Source organism: Nipponia nippon, unplaced genomic scaffold (genome assembly GCF_047370975.1).
Source record: "Nipponia nippon isolate SJK-2023a ecotype South Korea unplaced genomic scaffold, ASM4737097v1 scaffold_9, whole genome shotgun sequence".
NCBI classification, from domain to species: Eukaryota; Metazoa; Chordata; class Aves; order Pelecaniformes; family Threskiornithidae; genus Nipponia; species Nipponia nippon.
Window position 1 is genome coordinate 35,584,997 of NW_028262413.1, and position 20,663 is coordinate 35,605,659.

Here is a 20,663-nt window from a genome sequence, read left to right on the forward strand (position 1 = left end):
GAACAGTTGATATATCAGGTTAAACCTGGATTAACAAGAGTATATTATCCTTTAGCTAGTGGCAGCTCTCCTCGAGCTCCAGTTTGGATTTCTGCGTTTTCTATCCCATTTGACAGGTGCACGCATTTAGCACACTTACAGGATGTGCAATCATTTGTAGCGGTTGCAGGCAGCTAGGAGGGTTGTGAGAAGAGGATGTAGTTTTCGTGGGATGAAGCCAAGTTTTGCTTTTCAAAAAGAAATGTGCAGCATAATCAAGTGGAGTGTAGGTGTTGAATGTGAGGCACTGTATGCAACAAAATGGATATTTCATATATCCTTTTGAAAGGTTACTCAAATTAAGGTTGTTTTTAAAAAGTCTTTCAATATTGTTTGGTTACTAGTGTGGACAAGATCACAGTAGTATTCATACAAAATATGGAGTGGGAAAATGTTTCTGGAAACACAGTTTAGTCTGTGTTTATTACCTAAGTAACTTAGAAAGATGTAGTAGGTCTGGCTCGGATGGAGCTAATGTTCTTCGTAGCAGCCTGTATAATGCTGTGTTTTGGATTTGTGGCTAGAACAGGGTTGGTAACACACTGGTGTTTTGGCTGTTGCTGAACAGAGCTTGCACAGTGTCAAGGCTTTCTCTTTTTTCCCATTCTGCCCCCTCAGTGAGTAAGCTGGGGGCATGGGAAGGCACACAGCCGGGGCAGCTGACCCAAACTGGCCAAAGGGATTTTCCATATTCCATACCAACTAACGTCGGGAGCTGGAAGAGGGGTTTTTTGCATCCCAGGTGGCTGCTGTTTGGAGGCTGGCTGGGCATCGGTCCGGCTGCAGGGGTGGGCATGAGTGATTGCCTTTGCTTTGCTTTCCCCTCCGGCCCTTTCCTTCACCTATTAAACTGTCTTTATCTCAACCCACGAGTTTTCTCACTGTTGCTCTTAATATTCTCTCCCCTGTCCTGCTGGAAGGCTGGGGGGGAGCTGAGCCAGTGTGGGGGTGTGGGTGCTTGCCTGCTGGTCAAGGTAAAGCTACCACAATAGGTAACAAACATGAAGCTTGAAAAAACCTGGCATTTTGCAGAACAATTAACAGTGACCCTTGCAATATTAATCTGGGATTAAGTGATTAACGGCTATTGCTTCGCCTTTGTGCTTTTATGTGATAAAATCCAGGAGATCGGCAGTAAGACTGTATTAATGGATGCCATTCACGCGCTTCCACTCTTCTTCCAAGGAAGAATGCCAGCCCAAGATATATTTATCAACAATCTGTCTTTTTGTTTCATGGGAGTTTTTTTACTAAGTGTTACCCTGAACCAAAGAAAGACATTTCCTAGTTCTATATGCTGGAGTTCTTCCTTAGAAATGTCATAGTTGTTGCACATCACATAGTTGTTGTGCATTGGTTTCACTGGAAAATATTATATTACATAATTTCTTTTTATTTCCCTTCTGAAGTGGGCCAGATGGAGAACATATCACCTGGACAAATCATCGACGAACCTATTCGTCCAGTCAACATTCCACGGAAAGAAAAGGACTTCCAAGGGATGTTAGAATATAAGAAGGAGGATGAACAAAAACTTGTCAAGAATCTTATTTTAGGTAAGCATCTTTCTCATTTTCAGCCTCCTCTGCTCCCACCCATTCTGAAAAATAAATAATGAGAACACAGAATTTGCATTATGAAATGAATAGCTTATTTTCATTTTGACAGTGTTCAGTTTATCTAAAAGTTCTAAATGTCTGTTGTAATCTTATCATCCTTCCTGATGACTATAGTATGTATTAATGTGTCTGGATATTTTTAGCAGGCAGTTATGTTTTATTCTGTTCTGATATTTTGCCAAGAAAGTGGCTCTTCTTAGTTTTACTCTGTTTTCACTGGCCATATATAGATACGTATGTACAATTACCTGGGGAGGATGCGATTACCACATATAACACCTTCTAATGGCTTTGTACTTAACAAAACAATGTGTGTTTGTTTTTCCCAAGAGCTGAAACCACGTGGGGTAGCCGTCAACCTGATTCCAGGACTACCAGCATATATTTTGTTCATGTGTGTACGCCATGCGGATTACCTTAATGATGACCAAAAAGTGCGGTCGTTGTTGACTTCCACTATCAATGGCATCAAAAAAGTGTTGAAGGTTAGTTAGTCTGCTTGGTTTAGGAAAACATTATTTTAAAATTTGCTTTTAATTTTATGTTAGAGGAGTGAGGAAAAGACTTTCAATGAATTGGCTCTAGATTTCTGATCAGTAAAGCCCTCCCACCAAAGTTACAAAAAGTTGTTAACAAGCAGCAAATTATAATGATAGCATTTTATTCACATAATACCACAGATGGTTTGAATTAGTGGAAAAAGAACTACCTTATTTTTATTTTGAATAGACTTCCTCCTTTGAAGCTATGCCTGTAAAGCTTTGGATGCAGTCAAAGTTTGCATAGTGAGTCTTTGTAACCCAGCATACTTAATTAAAATGCTTCATTTGCAGTTTTGGTTCACAGATTTCCCCATTTGCTTCACCTACAGGTTGATAATACATTGATGATAATATGTTACTGCCTGAAGTCTTTGCAATGAGTTGGCTAGGAGAGTTTACTCCATGGGTATCTTGAAGGCAATATTAAGACATAAATATGCTTTATGCTTCATGGAGTTTTATAGTTTTTAAATAAAGCAGATGCACTCAAAACCCAAGCATTTAATCAAGCTACGTGTTTTGATAGTAAACAGTCCTGTAGGAGCATAGATATTCATAGAAACTTTTGGACACATTTAGGTGAATGGAGTGCATGCTACAGAACTCTAGAAATTTTAATTACTCAGCATATACTGGATTCTATGTTCTTTGGTGAGAAGGGCTTTTTGGTTTATTTGTTTTCCATATCAGGCTGCCAAAATGGTTATGCTGTAAGTGACATTCACGGAAACAGAATTGTTCTCTGCTCCTCCTGCTGGCTCTGCGTGATTCCCATCCTCCGTGTTGGGCTCTTCACAAGAGTCATTGTGCCGCGGAATGCATATTTTAGGAATACAGTCACATTGCCCTGTGATTTCTGCACAGAGCAGTTAGGATGGGTGTGTAAAATACAGAAAGATCGTATCTGTGGAGGAAATCATATTTTGCAAGTTTTTGAAAAACATTACAGAAAACAGGGAGGGTGTTTAATGGTATTTTGTCAAAAACCTTGCTTTTCTAATATGTTACTGAAATACACAAAGTTTTGCAAAACATCAGAATCTGAGCAGCTACAAGAAAGTAGATTTTAAGTGTTTAATTTTTTATCTAACATTTTATTATTTTATTCCTCCTACCAGTCTTTGTTGAAATGTGTTTGTTTTTATCTTCAGAAAAGAGGTGATGACTTTGAAACGGTGTCCTTCTGGCTATCTAACACCTGCCGCTTTTTGCACTGTTTGAAGCAATATAGTGGAGAAGAGGTAAGCGGTGCTCCTACTCTGGTTTCTTTTGCTCTACAATACTATTGTGAGCACTGCTCTTTAACAAATTCCTGTAATGTTTCAATATCTCGATATCTAGCCAAAGCTTAAATCTCTTAAAACAGCTGCACTTTTTGGAATAATGGTGATGATGTCAGTGGAATGCACGGAGGGATGAGATTTGAACCGGTTTCCCTTTATTGCAGGCTGGGGGCCCAGAGGCTGGCTGACATTATGCTCCCAAAAGTGCCAACTCACATTAAGTAGAAGAATCTAGCTGTGGTCATTATGGTGTTTAGTAATGATTCACTGAAATTCCTATAAAAAGGGCCATATTAAGCCCTTTAACCATAGTATGACAGACCAGCTTATGTTTGGAGGCTGTGGCATGCATAATTTCTTCTTCAGGCTTAACTGGGATTTTGGCTATAAATGGTTAGGTGAGAATGCCCATGCTGGAGTGGGAGGCAAGGGTCTTACCTGCCAGAAAGTTGGCAGAGTTTGTGCCTGTGTCAGATATTTGAGTTTGCAAGTCAAGGAAGCAGATGTGGCACAAGTCAAATTGAAAAGCAAATCTTAGCATTAGCATCAATCAGAAGAACTTCCAAATTGAAGTTTTGAGGAGCTCTGACTATTATTTTGGAAGTATTATTTGTCAGTTGCATGAAAAAATATCAGTACTGGTTTTGTGTAATATTTTTGTATTCCGTTGAAGCATTTGTTTCTGTTATTTTATGAATTCAGGGGTTTATGAAGCATAATACACCTCGTCAAAATGAACACTGCCTCACTAATTTTGATTTAGCTGAATACAGACAAGTATTGAGTGACTTGGCTATTCAGATCTACCAACAACTTGTCCGAGTGTTGGAAAACATTCTGCAACCAATGATTGGTAAGGGAAAGCTGAGTTCCTTAAACTTCACACCGTAGTACCAAAATGAAAACTGTGATGGTGGTAATATGCTATATCTTGTATTCGCTCCTCACCAGTAGAGTTTTATTAATAGTTCTTGTGGTATTCTGTTTATAGATGACAAGGACTACATTGGACAGGTTGGATTAGAGGGAAAACTAAACTGTGGCTGGTTCTTCTGGCAGTGACAGAATAAATCAATTTACCTTATTCATACTTGTCATAAATCACGCGTTTACAGGAGGAAACTGTTAGGACGGTCTGACGTTGGTTGCCCAGTGTGTTGGGCAATATCCCGTGGAAAAACTGGACTTTAATTACATGATAACTCATAATTAAAATGGATATGGAGACAAATGGCTGGTTGTCATTATGGACAGCAATCAGCAATGAAGTAGCTAGCACTGATGAAGCTTACATTCAGAGAGATTTTTTTCATGTAAAAGTACTTTTCATTTTTCTTGTCAGACAGTACTCTCACGCAAATTTTCATTATACTTTCCGATCCCGCCATTTAGAAGAATGAAACAGCTCTTGGTTTGCTGACTCTGCTGTTCACATGACCGTGGGAGGAAAAAAGTATTTCGCTGAGCTAGTTAGACCTTCCTTTCAAAGAGACACGCTGGAATCTTTGTACAAACCCTGTAAGCTTAGCTTTTGTAGAACATAGTGGGACACAGAGAATTGCTGGAAATCATGGCAAGGGGTGGCTAGCAGAAAGCTCGGCCTGCTCTTTCTGTATAAATACTAAGTTTTGCTGTCTTGCACAATATGCTTGCATATAGGAATTTTCAGTCATTTTAATAATGTTGTCAATCAAATGCAGTTTCAGGAATGCTGGAGCATGAGACTATCCAAGGTGTCTCAGGGGTGAAACCAACAGGGCTGCGGAAGAGAACATCCAGCATTGCTGATGAAGGAACTTACACTTTGGACTCCATTATTCGGCAGCTGAACTCCTTCCATTCAGTGATGTGTCAGCACGGAATGGATCCAGAGCTGATCAAACAGGTTGTCAAGCAGATGTTCTACATCATTGGGGCTGTAACGCTTAATAATCTTCTCCTGCGCAAGGACATGTGTTCATGGAGCAAAGGAATGCAGATAAGGTGGGAGAGCTCATTTTACACTTTTCTTGAATGTGCTGCTGGAAATCTTAGTGAACTCTTGACACTGGTGAACATCATTTTGATGGAATAGCAGATACACTTTGAATATTTATTTTTCCACACGCAAACAGTTGCAGATGCTGTTAAACTGAGTTTGAGTAGTTCAGTTAAAAAGAGCTTGGTTAATTTAGGCCAAATCCTACCTGGCTTTCAAGGAAATGTGGTAGAAGCAAAACAAAAGTATTTCATCATCAAGTAGGAATCAGAACTGTAGGTGAAATGTTGGTAGTTGCTTTCTCGGCTTTTAGAGAAGAATAACAAACATGCCTGCTGCGTTCTTTGTATGCTGGTGGCTCAGTGGACACCTGCTGTGTTCACCCACACTATAGTTTGCTGCATCCTGCGGCAAAGCCATCTTACTCTATTCCTGCCTTTGGCATCAGTTGTCCAATGCATTCTACTGGCATATGCCAGGAAATTCAGCCCAGGCATTCCAGTCCCTTAAAGTAAACTTGAAAAGCCTCACTGTACATTTGCATGGACAAAATCTCATTTGCCTTTCTTCTTATATTTGTCACGTTCCTGCAATTAATAAGAACAGAAACAAATGGAAAAAGCTAGTTAGTGGATGTCTTTGGCCATAGTTTCTAACTGCTTTGAAACTGAAAATTTCCTGCCTTGATCAGAAGGAAACAGTATGGAGACAGAATTACAAGAAATGACAAGTGTGAAGGAAAAACATGTAAGGACAGAGAAGAAACACTGGGAAAGAGAAATTGCACATGCTTTTAATTTAGCCATAATCAAGCGTTAATGTCTTGATACTCTTACCTCTTTGTACAGATACAATGTGAGTCAACTGGAAGAATGGCTACGTGATAAAAATTTGATGAATAGTGGGGCTAAAGAAACACTGGAACCCCTCATCCAGGCTGCACAGTTGTTGCAAGTAAAAAAGAAAACGGATGAAGATGCAGAAGCCATTTGTTCAATGTGCAATGCACTGACTACTGCCCAGGTAAGCAAACTCTCATTGTCTGTTCTGCTGTCACTTCTGAGCAGTTCTCTGCTCTGTTGGCGTTTGCTGTGCCTGCCTGCATTGCTGTCGCCCATGGATCAAAGATTTCTTACTTTGTTTTGAAGATTTCTTACTTAAACTAAAGTAAACTTCTTTCAACTTTCTTACTTAAACTAAAACAGATTAAATTGGAGGGATAAAAAAAGGACCAGATCTTTTCTGAGGTCTGATGTTCAAGATAAGTTTTGACCAAATGAGAGGAAACTCAATAGATTGTGCAGTGTGTAGTACTATACATAGTCTCTCAGTTTGTGAAAATCCTTAGAGAAAACTCTTCACACTAAGACATCTCTGTACTCCAGGCAACTCTGCCTAGGATACTAGGAAATTATCTTTCTGCCATCAGAGTTGGTATCCAGTTAAGTTAATGGACAATTCACACAGAGCTGTTGTCTCAGGGTCTGCAAACAAAAGTGTTAAGTTACTGTACCCATTAGCCTCAGCAAGGCTCAGCCAAGTGTATCTCAGGAAACAGCTGAAGACTTCTATTTATGAAAGCTTAGATTTTGTACAGATAAGTTGCACTTTTTAAAATCGTGCTACATTTGCATAGAGCTTGTGCAGGAATAACTGGATCCAAGCATTTTTGGTGATTACTGGACATTCTCGTCAGGAAAAGGAAGAAATTTCTCCATTTCTTTCACAATGGTGTCGGCACTGGTGGTTGCATTGATACAGCCGTTTTGATTTAGTAATTCACGTTGCTGGAAAATCTGTTAGTTTTGTACTGAAATAAGAAGTTAGCATTCCACGTGCGTCAAGTGTTTTAACTTTGTTAAAAAGTGTTGTGTTTTTTTTAAAGGGGAATCATGTAAACAAGAGAATTTTTTATAAGTTTTACATGTTTAACCCATATTATTATGTAAAGTCTTTGTGTTGCTGTTCTTTCCTGTAGTCACTTTAGCCCTATTTTCAGAGAAATAGCTCACGCTCTTGAAAAATAGTGAAGTCGTAAGACTCTCTTGAATGGAAGCTACAGGAGGTCAGAATTATAGGGTGAGAATTAGGGAGAGAAATACAGCATGATGTAGGAACACAGTCAGTTACTTCTCATCTGATTTTTCCATAGTTTGGCATTTTCCACACTCCTGTAGGATTTTAGAGTTTCTACCTCCAAAGAACACGTGTTCTGAAGGAGGCAGTTGTATAACATTAAGCAGGTGATGGAATTCTGTATGAATCAATAAAGCAAAAAATAACAAATACTTGTAAAGAATTTTCTTTTTAAGATAGCTAATTGTAAAAGTATATTATTAGTAACCATGGATGCATCTGTTGATTCATCAGTAAAATGAACCTAAGCATGGTTGTTCTTCTTCACAGATTGTAAAAGTTCTGAATTTGTATACTCCAGTTAATGAGTTTGAAGAGAGAGTCTTGGTATCATTTATACGTACAATACAGGTATGGCTATATCTTTTCATCAAAAATCATTTCACTATTTCTAAGAAACCCTCTGATGAGCCAAAATAGCACGTATCCTCAAATACATTCAGGAATCTGAAGGAAACTAGGCTTTTTAGCTGTCGTTTCTTAGCTATGTTGAAAAAGTGATTGCCAGCCTTAAAATTTTAAGCAATCACAATTTACTGCCTGCGGACTTGCATGAAAATGTTAGTTTCCCTGTCAGCACGTATGAGATTTTTGGAAGGTAAGAGTTTTTTGTGCCTATGCATCTTTGTGTATATAAACACACTTGTATGCCAACTTTTCAAGTGGTTACATTTATATATGCAAATTTTCTTTTGTCAGACCTGTGTCTGCATGAGAAGTTCCAACTGCTGTGAAAACTGAGGCCTGTGTTCATTCCGAAGTTCTTCATTTAGCCCTTCTAGTTTTATATATATTGATAAAAATGAAACATTTTGAAAACTCCAAAGAAAAGCAGCCAGTAGAGCAAAATAAAAGAAACGAAGATGGTCTTTCTGGTCTGTTAGAAGTCAAATTGCATTACAAGCAGGATAAGGGAGATTGGGAAGGTAGAACTGAGATAAAACCATCATTCCACTGACTGAAAAAATGCAGTTACCAGATAATGGGCAAATTCTTCTTTTTGCAGGTAATCTAAATATCCTCAGATTGCATTGTAAGGGGAAGATACACAAAGCCGAAAATGATGAAAGTAACTACAGTTTAATGGCACAATTGTTGCAAATGTGTCCGGTCAAGTTAGCATAGAGTGTGTGTCTGTACACGCATGTGTATCTGTAAGCACAGATGAACTACTGCCTCTTTGCAAGATGATTATCACCAGTGAAGTGGCTAATTGGTAATGTAATCACTTTCTTATCTTTGCAGATGCGTCTGCGAGACAGGAAGGACTCTCCTCAGTTGCTCATGGATGCTAAACACATCTTCCCTGTTACTTTTCCATTTAATCCATCCTCTCTGGCATTAGAAACCATTCAGATCCCAGCCAGCTTGGGCCTGGGCTTCATATCACGTGTCTGATCCCAAGGATGTACCGTCAGTGTTAGATGGAGAAGCAGTTCCCTGATACCTTTACCCGTTAAAACATAGTGAGCTACTGAAAACACATTTTCTGAACAGTCTATATATGCCCAGATCTGTAGTAAAAGTAGCTGGAAAACTACATAAAAGCACGACAGATTGAAGGCTAATAGAAAGATACGCATTTGTGTTCAGTCATTGCATTTATGAGGACATCGCTGATTCATACATTTCCAGAATATGGAAATCGGGCTTGGACAAAAATTGTGTCTTCAGCTGTCTAGAGACATTTTTAGATCTTTAGTAACATATTTAAATAGTGTAAATTAAACTCCATATGTAATCTTCTCCTAGGCAGGGACCAACAGGGACAGTCACAGTCCTGAACATGGAAGACTTGAAAGTAAGGCATTTTGTAGTAGAATACACCGTCACTTGGGAGCCTATTACATTTAATTTGTGAAAACTGGAATGGAGAAACACAAACTGGCAATATATAAAATGATTTCTTAAACCACTTCCTTATTTATGTCGGTTTGACATAAATTCTAGTGATAAGTCTTATAGCTCACTATATGCTATAACTTAGGTGTTCATTTGTTAGTACTGTGGTTTACCAAGCATACTAAATCGCTGCTGCACATTGTGTTCTTTTAAATGTATGACAGTATGACACTAGGCACTAAAAATAAGATATTTCTTTTTTTGTTGTCAACCTTATTTACAGTCCGATTCAGCCTGTTATTTTAACTGGATTTTTGCAAATGGTATCAAATAACACCTGTAGACGAAAATGGTAACTAAGCACAAGTAGCACACTGGAAATTACACGTTTAGTTATTTTTAAAAGTAGTTAGCTAAAAATACAGAATCTTGAAGCCAATGATCAGAAGTCAGTAATGATTTTAGTATTTATTTAGGTTTTGTAGTCTGTCTACTGTTCTTCTTTATTTGTAGACCCCAGAGATGACAGTGTGTATTTTGAGTATAATCTTTTTTGTTTTGTTGCCACTTAAAAAGAAAGGAAAAAAGGTATTCTTTCATGCTGGAGTTTGAGAGGAAAAACTTTAATAGAAAATTTCTGCAGTAGCCCAAGGCTCTCATTCTGTGAAAGGCTGACTAACAAGAACGTTAAGTAGGTTTTGACTACGATGCTGTCATTAGACTATGATTCATGCTGATTTAATGGTTGGAGATCCAGAGTGCATAATGAGAAACTGAGTTATTTTGGATATTGCACATCTTATTGGAAAGATTTTTCTGTCTCACACGTCTTGGGTCTGCTACACAGAATTCACATTTCACAATGTGTAATGTAAGTGCAGAAGCCCGGCTGAACGTTCCAGTTCTGAACTTTAAAACAGGTAGTTTGTAGTGTATGGCTCAAATATACATGTAAAAAAAAAGCCACACTCATTGCTCAATTGCATTGTGCAATATTTTTTATGTATTATAATAATTAGCAACTTAGCATTAACATTAATTTCTTTGAAAATATTGAGAAATAATCTAGAGGTACACTGTTAGACTATTTGGTACTGATCTGTTTGCCTGCAAACTCACAGGAAAAAACTTGCTGTTAAGCAGACTGAAACATTTCAGTTGTGCTTGTCTTGAGAGGTAGACATGCTGTTTGTATGGTTGCTAAAATTGGTAGTGAAGACACCCTAAACTTTGTCAGTATGATTTTAAGATGTACATGTCGTCTTATTTTCAAATGTGTATGCCCCATATTATGTTTGATGGATCATGGCAGTACTTCCAAGAACCTAATACTGCATAAACGTTTTGAATGATCTTTGCTAAATGATGTAGATTGTTTTCCTATGCATGGTATACCAAACACTCTTTATTCAAATGTGACTTGATTTCTGAAACTATGGCTACTGTTAAGTGGCTCCAAATAAGGTATAATGTAGTTGTCGGACTGCTAGGGGTACTGTACTTGTGAGAATGTAACGGGAAGGCCTTCACATCCAGTAACAAGGTTAGGAAAGAAAATACGTGAGAACATGCTGACCTACAAAATTTTTCTCTTATTGAAAAACAAACAATTGGCATTGCAGTATGTTCATACTGTAGATCAGGAAATGTATCCACTACTTAAGCGTTAGTGTATGAAAATGTATGCCTAAATGTAATTTTGTTTATTTTTTTAAGTTTGTTTACCTGTAAAAAGCCTTATTGTATCTTGTTTCCTTAAAAAAAGTAGTGTTTAGTAATTTATAGGTATTATCCTTAAACTCAGTGGTTTGACTAGTATTACTTTTATATCACATTAAAAGTATATGCTGCTTGACATGTTTTAAAGGAAAATATTTTTAAGTTGGAATAGATGTGTAATTGGTAATTCCTCTAATATTTTACATGGCAGTATTTTACATGCACTTTTCAGAAGTAAAATTTTAGTGTCAGTATAATAGTATCTTTCACCTTAGGACTAATATCTCTTTAACCATGGAATATAATGCAGAATTATTTTAACAACTTTTTTTTTTTTTCCTTTGAATCATTGTTATGCTCTTTTAATGTGGACATATCTTTTATATTTTAATTTATTATCTATTACTATGATAGATTCTATCGGATGCTGGAAAAATACTTGTCAATGACCCCTTAGAATTATATACAGTTATTCTAGAGATTTTGCACAATAATTACCTCATTCAATTTGGTGTATTTTTATTCCAGTGATCATTTTATTCTAATGTTTAGGACACAGTCTTCTATCCAAATTCTGAAAAATTGCTTCTCAGACTTCAATCTGGGATGGAATGTGAAAGTGCTTAAATCCGTTAAATGTGATTAATCTATTCTATCACAGGAAAAAATAGGATCAACTTCAGTGTTGAGAAGTGGATTGCTGTCCAGTAACATTTGTTCCCAACTTGGAAACACCAGCATTTGCAATTTGAAGGTCTGTGTAATTTGTGATTTAAAATGAACACATTTCAAATACCATACGAAAACTATGAGTAAACACTTGTTTTTTTTAAGATGCTGATACTTCATGTGACAAATAAAAGCCTTTAAACGTAGGTTTTCACTCGATGCCACTACAGTACGTAGATGAAAACCAAAATGTTGTCAGAATGACCTGAGCGCTGATCTGTTGTAGTGTCTGATGTTGTACTTAGTAAATGTATGCATCATAAAAACTGTAGCCTAATAGCTATCACTGGGAAATGTCCAAATAAAAATACAACTGTAAGATTTGCTTTGGGGTTTCTGTTTGCTTGTTTGGTTGGTTGTTCGTAAGCTGTGTGCTGGCATAGTCCCCAGCCGATCACACAGGTTCCCTCTACCTTCAAGGCAGACTTGGTGTTGCCTGTCAAGGCAGTCGGTTAAAATCTGAAGATGGTGTAAATGCACACCCAGGTACCGACAGTATGCTATGAACTCCTGTGCATATTGGAAAATATTTTGTTCAACATAACCCACTTCTGTTAGGATATTTTGTCACCAAATGTTAACTGTTACTGAAATAAGAACTAAGATTTGTACTTTGCTAAAACATTGTCTTCTTTCCCATGAGAGCTCTCTGGTGGCAGGCAGGCCGGCAGGCAGGGCTGGTGGGCCTCCGGGCATACATCCACCTGCCCAAACCGGGGACTACCTTTATTCAAATCTTCTTTCCATAAAGGATATTTAAATATAACACCTATTAGTGCCCTAAGGATGCATTTACTAAGCTGAGTTGTTTATTTTTATCTAAGTTTGTTAGAGAAACTCCTTGATGGCCTTTTATCTAGGACAGCGATTAACGTTTTTCCCTGATGAGTGAGGAATGGCTCCCCTCGCGAGCCCGCCAGCAGCTAGAGTGGCCATTATTCCTAATCCCTAAAGACGTACCCAAGATCACTCGCCAGGATCAGTTTAAGGCCTGTACCTGTATATGATAATCGGGACCACTACTCATCTCCACTATACTTATATACCCCAGGAGCAAGCGTGCAAGCCGTGTGCATGAAGAGCCCCACACATGCTGTAACCGGGTGCGGCGGGTCCCTGGGGGGAGCGGAGCGGAGCGCCTCAGCTGTGCCTACGGCGGGGAACCGCCTTCCTCCTCCGCGGGGAAGGGCCGTGCCCGGGTGGGACAGCCCCGGGATCCGGGCCGCGCCGCTTCCCCACGCCTCGGGGGCGGCGGCCGGGGGCGGTCCGCGACGCCGCGGCCACCTGCGGAACCTGCCGCACCACGTCTCTCCGCGGAGGGCCCGGAGCGGTGGCGGCTCTGCCCTCATGGCGCTGGCCGAGCTCTACACCCAGGTGAGCGGGGCGGGGAACGGCCCTGAGAGGCGCTGGGCCGCCATGGCAGGGGCGCGCCGCCTGAGGGGAGGCGGGGGCGCCTTCTCCCCCGCCCGCTGAGGGGGCGGCGGCCGCCCCGTGAGGGGAAGGAGAAGGAGAGGGGAGAGGAGACCAGGCCAGGCCAGGCCAGGCCGGTAACGGCACACTCGCCGGAGCGTGCTTTGTGTGCTGTCTGGGGTTGCGGCGGCGGTGCGTGAACGCGCCGAGCCGCCTGTGTCACTGGCAGAGGTCGCTGGTTTGGGCTGACGGAGGGAGCGCGTCCCTGCGTGTAAGGGCGCATCACCTGTGCCGGGCAGCTGCGATAGCGCCCGCCCGAGCGGCTGTAAAATCCCGGGGCGGCGTGGGGAAACACTGCTGCTTTTTGAGAGAAATCCTTCTTTTTTGAGACTTTTGGTGTTTAGGTGTAGGTCTCTGATGTGCTAGCCAGCGATTAGACCATTTTAAAGCGTAACACCACTTCCCTGGCCACTTAATCGTGGAGTGCTCGCTCTTTTTGTTGTGCAAATGTTGAATATGTTTGCAGAACTTGGCACTGAAGCAAAGATTCTTCCTCCTTAATGCGGCTGCTGTATTTTTTGCACAATTTTTCCCACTTTTCCTGTAGTCACCAGTGTTGTGAGGTAGGACTTGTTTGCTGAGCTTTAAATAACGAAAGTAACATGCATATGTTACTAATTTATAAGCCTGTATCTCTTCTATCACAAAAGCACCTGCCATAATAAACTCCTGTTTAGCCTTGTTCTGCGCTGGGATTTATTCAATTGTTGTGTTAGTAGCACACTCTGAGCAGCTGAAAGAACAAATGGGTTTTGTTTTTGCTTTTTAATCAGGAATAATGTCAGGCAGGTGAAGGGGAGGAAGGAGTGCGGGTGTAACTTGATACGAAAATGAGCAAACTCTCTTCTGTTTACTTGCAAGGCAGGGTTTGGAGAAAGCGAACTTTGGTAGGCTGGGTCCGTTTGCCAATGGAGGCTCCTGGAACTGCAGGGACCTTTTCTGAAGAATCAGTACTTTGATCACATGCTTTTTCCTCCTTTTCTTGTCCGTGACCTAGTGCAGTTCACCTCCTTATGTGGGAACAGGCTACGTGCCCCTGAGGCTGTTTGGTGGCGATATTCTTGACTCACATAGAATAACAGCAAATAAAGAATTCAATTTAACAGCTGTGAATAGATAAGTATTTTTTATAAGCCAGGAAATCAGCGTAGTGTAGGAATGACACAAAAGTCAATTTATACTTAGATACACATGGAAAAAGCAAAGTTAAAACGGATTTCATTTAGCCAAGTCTTTCATTTGCCCATTAAATAGATATTTGTGAAGCTGGGTTTTTCTTCCTTTGGTCGGATAGATAAAAACATTGTTATCATAGTGGTTTGGGGTTGTTTAGAGAAGGTCTTTGTGATTTTGGATAGTGTGTGAAAAAAATCCATCATGCTGAAGGCATCAGCAACAAGGTATCATGAAAGCAGCTGAGGTTTCGATTAGCGTTCATCATCTGACATACAGGCGAGGTTGGTGTATGGTTGACCAGAAAGGTCAATCTCCATCCTTAGAGATACGGAAAACTCAACTGGAGAGGTCACTGAGCAACCCAAGCTAACTTGCAGGACATCCCTGCAAAAGTCCCTCTTACCCTAAATTGTTCGGTGTTGATCCTCAGGGGTTAGAGTAGAGAAAGCTACTGTTGAGGTGCAATGCTGTTTGTAGGGACCTCTGTAGGCACCCACCATTGGCGGTGTGTTCAGTGGGGTTCTCGGGGTGGAGACCCTCATGTTCTGAGGATCTGATGGACCTTCCAGGGCTTCCTCCAAATTTGAGAGGAAAAAAGTCATTTGTGCCAAAACCAACAGCTGCAAGACCAAAGCAAGAAGGTGTATGAGTCTCCAAGGTATTTGTGGGTATGCTAACACTTCATGAAATCCCTGACTAATGTTAATTTTTCAAATAAGCAGCTGCAACAGTTCTCACGGGTTTATTTAAACACAGTTGGTTTAAACTGACCATGAATATAGCTAGGGCAGGGGAATTAAATGAAGGGTTCTGGCTATCAAAACAGAAAGATGCTGGAAGAAGATTATATGGCATGGTTGATTTTCAGGCTTTTTTTCTGGTATCACTGTCCTTCCTCCTGTCCTCTCCTTATGTCCAAATATAGTCTTCAATGTTATCTTCGTTGCCATCTGAGATACGCGCTATATGGTATAAAAAATATTTTGCACCAAGGTTTAAGGAAGATGGTCACGTGTCAGAAGTGATCTCAAACTGCAAATCCCTGAACAGCAGTGATTTCAGTGTTACTAAAACCAGTATCTATTAATGCATAGTTGATGCATTAGGGAGGCTTTTAGGGATGATGCTGCTTTGTTAAACCCTGGCAGGACGAGAAGGACACACTCCACATCAGCAAAGAAAATCCTGACTTACTGAGGTTGCCAGCTGTGTTATGCCCTTTTAAGGAATGCTGTTTCCTATAGCTTCTAGGGTGTTTCCTATAGCTTCTAGGGCAGAGCATTTAAAGATGTTGCTAATGCTTCGGCATTTTAACTTCAGCATAGGAGAACTAGGTGGTTTGAAGAGCGTAATTTACATTCATTTATACTTCTTCAAATACCTAAAAGGAAATTACAATTCATCTGCTTCCATTGGAAAGAAGTGCTTTTAGGAAAGATGTTTTCTTCCTGAGGCAGAGCTAAAGTACCTTACTGGGACTGAGCTCAGCTAAGCCAGATGATTGCTTGTAAAGAAAGAAACCTGTTGGTAGTCTTTGAAGTTCACCCTAGAACAGGGGAAGATGTTGTTTGGAGGTTGCACTTCAGTCCCGTTAGAAGAAAGGTAACGGTGCAGTCCTTGTGTATACATCTCTGCCCATGGCAAAATGCTTTCTAAGTTCGGTATCCTATATTTGAATTCAGGGAAGTGATTGTTGAAATTCTGCGAAGTGAGATGCTTACTCTGGTACTTGCTCATTTGAAATCTCCTAGAAATCAGGGCTCTGCCTTAAGTGTATTTTTTTTAAAAAATAAAGTCAGTTTTTGCACCAAACAGGAGTAGAACAAGGATGTTTGAGATTAATGAGTCTGCTTTCAATTTTTTTTTCTTTAATAAAAAATAACTAAAACACAAAAATACAGCCCGCTGAAAGGGTCAGAGCTAATAATAATCCCAAAAAGTCCTGGCATCCAGTTCAGCTTTTATGATGCACTTGACATTTGAAAACTATCTTTTTATGCTAGTCTGGTATTATGCTAATAGCTAAGCTAACCGTTATCTTGTTTTTCTGTTGTAGTACAATAGGGTTTGGATCCCTGATAATGAAAAAGTTTGGCAGTCTGCAGAAATCACAAAAAACTACAAAGCTGGAGACCGTTTTCTCCATGTGCAATTAGAAGATGGAACTGTAAGGAGAAAAGCCTTAAATTATTGTGGGTTTTGCTGGGATATGTTTATGTAGAAACATGGGACTCACCATTACAGGATCTAAATGACTTGTCTATATTTTCTTTTATGCTAACCCTGCAGTGACCAGAATTCTATTGTATTGAAATTTGTACAGTAAACAGCTGTTACCTAACAATATGAAGAGTGGAATTCTACTATCTGTATCACATTAGGATAGAACACATACCTCAAAGAAGAAAGATCACTTCACTTTTGAAACAAGCACTGAAACTCATCTTAAGTTGAAGTAAATCGGAAGTGCAAGACGGGCATAGTTATCTCTCACAGAGCTAGCTGTTGCTTTTTTCCCCTAAAGTTGTTGCTTTATGTAAGATCTGTTAATTTTAGTATTTGAGTTCTTTACAGATGTAATATTTTGAAAATAGTATTTCTGCATTTCTGTTCTGTAAAGACGAGTATTAAATGTATGATTAAATGGATTTGTTGAAAGAAACAGAAGTGAGTTTTAAATTTTGTATAAAGAAAACTGAAGGGTTGCAAGTAAGGATAGTTTTAGAGCTCTCTTAAGTTCTGACCAGGTGTTTACTTTCATTCAGTTGCAGCTGGTATACCATTTTGATCTGTACTTGAAATATGCATGTGTTTAGAGAGCTCAACACACTCCTCATTTTTACAGATTTCAATACAAAATACTGTAAATAAAGAGAATGTAGCTTTCTTTTTAATAAACAATGAAGAACCCCATCTTACTTTCATGATCTCCAGATCCCTTAAGTTCAGTGAGGTGTATGGAATTGATGAAATACAAGATCAGACAGGACTCCATCAACCCAGTAACTTTGTGTAAAGATAGAACATCAGTTTGTGTTTATCCAAACATAATACATTTTATGATATTTCAAGTCATTGTTGTTGACAGGAACTGAATTACCCTGTTGATCCAACTGCTTTGCCACCCCTACGAAATCCTGACATACTTGTTGGTGAAAATGATCTCACTGCCCTTAGTTATCTCCATGAACCAGCCGTTCTACACAATCTTAAAGTTCGTTTTGTGGAGTCTAAGCTTATCTACACCTATAGTGGTAAGCAAAGTCAAATGCAAGGTTTAAAAAAAAATTCTTTAAAAAAAGAATCTTGGGTTAGTTTGCAATATGATGGGAGTAAGGTTTTCCACAAGTGTATTTTAACTCATTCAAGTTTTTGTATGAGTATAGTACTTGTTTGTTGATCAGGATCTCCTACCTAGTTTAGAAAATATTGCAACTTTGTATCAGTTTAACTGTTGTTGCCAGTTTTCATTGAACTAACATATGTTTTATTTTTGTTTTGTACACTTGGTTGTAGGAATAATTTTGGTTGCAATAAACCCCTATAAACAGTTGCCTATATATGGAGATGCTATTATCCATGCATATAGCGGGCAAAACATGGGGGACATGGATCCGCATATATTTGCTGTGGCAGAAGAAGCATACAAGCAGATGGCAAGGTTCAGTATGTTGTTTAAAGTCTATAACTAACACTTGAAGTCCAGTGGCAGTCAGTGTTAATTATAATTTAATTTGTGTATATGCCACTGGCTATTAAGAATACCCTTGAATGGGTAACTTAACTAGCGGAGGAGTAATTCCTTAACCAGCTGAGGAATTTCTAGAACTCATAACTGTTTTCATTCTTGATGAGGGGCAAAACACTGTCTTAGCTGAGTGAATAGCAATGAGATCAGCCTAGAGGTTACAACCAAAGAGGAGTAAAAGAGAAGAACAGATGAAAGATGGAACTGATACGAGAGTTGAGCACAGTTGTGTTTTCGTACAGTTGTTTCACATATAAAATTCTTGCGTTTATACATGCATTTTAGACATATCTGATTTAAACTGTCTGACTATTTGGTTTTAGAAATAACAAAAATCAGTCTATTATAGTCAGCGGAGAATCAGGAGCTGGAAAGACTGTGTCTGCAAGATACACTATGAGATACTTTGCCACTGTGAGTAAGTCAAGCAGCAATGCACATGTGGAGGACAAAGTACTGGCATCCAATCCGATAACCGAGGTAAATTTCAGAGAGTATCTGTCAGGTCTGTACTCATCAAGGAAAGAATTCTGAGAGCTGCTGAGCATCTTTGTTTGAAATCTTCAGGGATGTTTTAGCTGCCTGAGTTAGATATCTAAATTAGAAGTTTAGCCTCTGAATGTTACCGATGGAAAGAGGCAGTTAGCTTCAGGAGCACTCAGGTTCTGCCTAATTTACCAGTAGCCCTTTGGAGGCACTAGTTTGCCTCCAGAGTTTTATCTGACCGCGTCCTGTTAATTAGATGATGGGAAAATAATATTGAACAAGATAAACAGTAGAATATGGTTAAGGTTTCTTACGGTGGGAAAAATGTAGTTTCTCTAATTCTCAGTTTAGGTAGTGTTATACTATTGGACTTGAGGCTTATTTTCAAATTTGGGCCTCAAAATTTAAATCTCACAGCTCAATGCTGAGGTTGATCCTTGAGCACCTGAGATTTCAGGAACTTGTAATTGAATCATGTTTTGAGAAAGTTATGGAAGATGCTAGTAAAACAAATTCTAAAAGTTCATCATTTTCATAGGCTGTTGGCAATGCAAAAACTACACGGAATGATAATAGCAGTCGATTTGGAAAATACACTGAAATCAGTTTTGATCAGAGTTACCAAATCATTGGAGCTAACATGAGAACATACCTGCTTGAGAAATCCAGGGTTGTCTTTCAGGTGGGTAAAACAAAGTTAAAACCAGTCAATGTCAGTATAGCTACTAATGTACTATCCTTTACTAGTTTCATATAGAATATGTTACGTGAAGTTCTGAATAGTATATCTGATCAGCATTTGATTTATTTTTTAATAGGAGCTAATCTTTTTTGTAATAAGAAACTAATTTATTCCATGTTCTTCCTTATGTTAAGTGGAGGATGTATCTCAGGAAAAATTCCCTGAGATAAGTGCAAGAAATATTTGAGAAATCTGTGACTTTCAGTCACGATAGTAACACGTGCCAATTGTATCTGGAAAGGAACAGTGTACGTAGGGGAAAGGGACTCTCGGTAAAAAACTGGCTGCAAATTTATAAGGCCAGAGCTTATTGCATGCGACTCATTACAGTGTCAGACCATAACTGGGATAATCCTCTAAAGAAAGCGTTTAATTTTATAAAACTTGTGTTTATGAAGTTTTGCTTTTTAGCAGTATTGTAACTTTTTAAGTACTATGAAAAATACTTCTATATATCTGGTGCTTGAAGGATGGTTTGGAAATAGAGAGTTTTCCGAGTTACCATGGGGCAGCATTTCAGCTGGCACTCCTACGCAGTTGTTCATTACAGTATTTGTCAGTTCTTATTAGCAGATGGTTGTTCAGCCTGAAGAAATTATTAGAGTAACAGCCCTGGGGAAAGAACTCAGCATATCAGTAATGGAAATAAAGTATACTTGAATTTATCACTTCCAAAGCTCTTGTTGAAGTCTACGATGTGCCATTTTAATATTGGGCAATTTCTATGCCAAAATACGTTGCAGCAGAATTTAGCCTTGAAGTACCGTTGTCTCTTTACGGTAGTGTTGAATATTGAATGTTTTTCTGTTTGTTTGTTTGTTTTGGGTTTTGTTTTTTTCTTTTTGTAATGGTATTCTTTGCTTTAATTTACAGTCCGAGAATGAGAGAAACTACCATATATTTTATCAGTTGTGTGCATCTGCCATGCAACCTGAATTTAAGCATCTTAAATTGGGTAGGTCTCAAGAAAATAACCTACTCTTCATTTTTGCAGTGCAGTATTTTGAAGATCGGATTCTCAAGTGCTAGGATGTTAAGTGCTTTATAGCATAAATCTCACAGACTTACAATGAGACTTCCATTTTTAAGTCACTTAGCTATTAATCCTGCTTGTATTGAACTTGGTAGCAAATCCCTAGTAACTTGAATAACGC

The 20,663-nt window shown here is 39.0% G+C and overlaps 2 protein-coding genes across 9 annotated transcripts in view; both read left to right on the top strand.

Annotated features, from left to right (window-relative positions):
* The window catches only part of MYO5A (myosin VA), a 103,971-nt gene extending 91,758 nt beyond the window's left edge, over positions 1-12,213 (top strand). For all 8 annotated transcript variants that reach the window (XM_087743869.1, XM_087743871.1, XM_087743874.1 and 5 more), the window contains 8 exons: positions 1,449-1,595; positions 1,989-2,143; positions 3,352-3,441; positions 4,186-4,336; positions 5,184-5,466; positions 6,310-6,484; positions 7,868-7,948; positions 8,843-12,213. In XM_087743869.1, coding sequence (XP_087599995.1) covers positions 1,449-1,595; positions 1,989-2,143; positions 3,352-3,441; positions 4,186-4,336; positions 5,184-5,466; positions 6,310-6,484; positions 7,868-7,948; positions 8,843-8,995 — 1,235 coding nt within the window. In that variant the 3' untranslated portion in view covers positions 8,996-12,213. The remainder of the gene's footprint in view (positions 1-1,448; positions 1,596-1,988; positions 2,144-3,351; positions 3,442-4,185; positions 4,337-5,183; positions 5,467-6,309; positions 6,485-7,867; positions 7,949-8,842) is intronic.
* Positions 12,214-13,103: 890 nt separating this feature from the next.
* Positions 13,104-20,663, top strand: part of MYO5C (myosin VC) — a 36,768-nt gene continuing 29,208 nt past the window's right edge. The window contains exons 1-7 of the mRNA XM_087745328.1: positions 13,104-13,261; positions 16,590-16,700; positions 17,622-17,787; positions 18,050-18,194; positions 18,605-18,761; positions 19,306-19,449; positions 20,383-20,464. Coding sequence (XP_087601454.1) covers positions 13,235-13,261; positions 16,590-16,700; positions 17,622-17,787; positions 18,050-18,194; positions 18,605-18,761; positions 19,306-19,449; positions 20,383-20,464 — 832 coding nt within the window. The 5' untranslated portion in view covers positions 13,104-13,234. The remainder of the gene's footprint in view (positions 13,262-16,589; positions 16,701-17,621; positions 17,788-18,049; positions 18,195-18,604; positions 18,762-19,305; positions 19,450-20,382; positions 20,465-20,663) is intronic.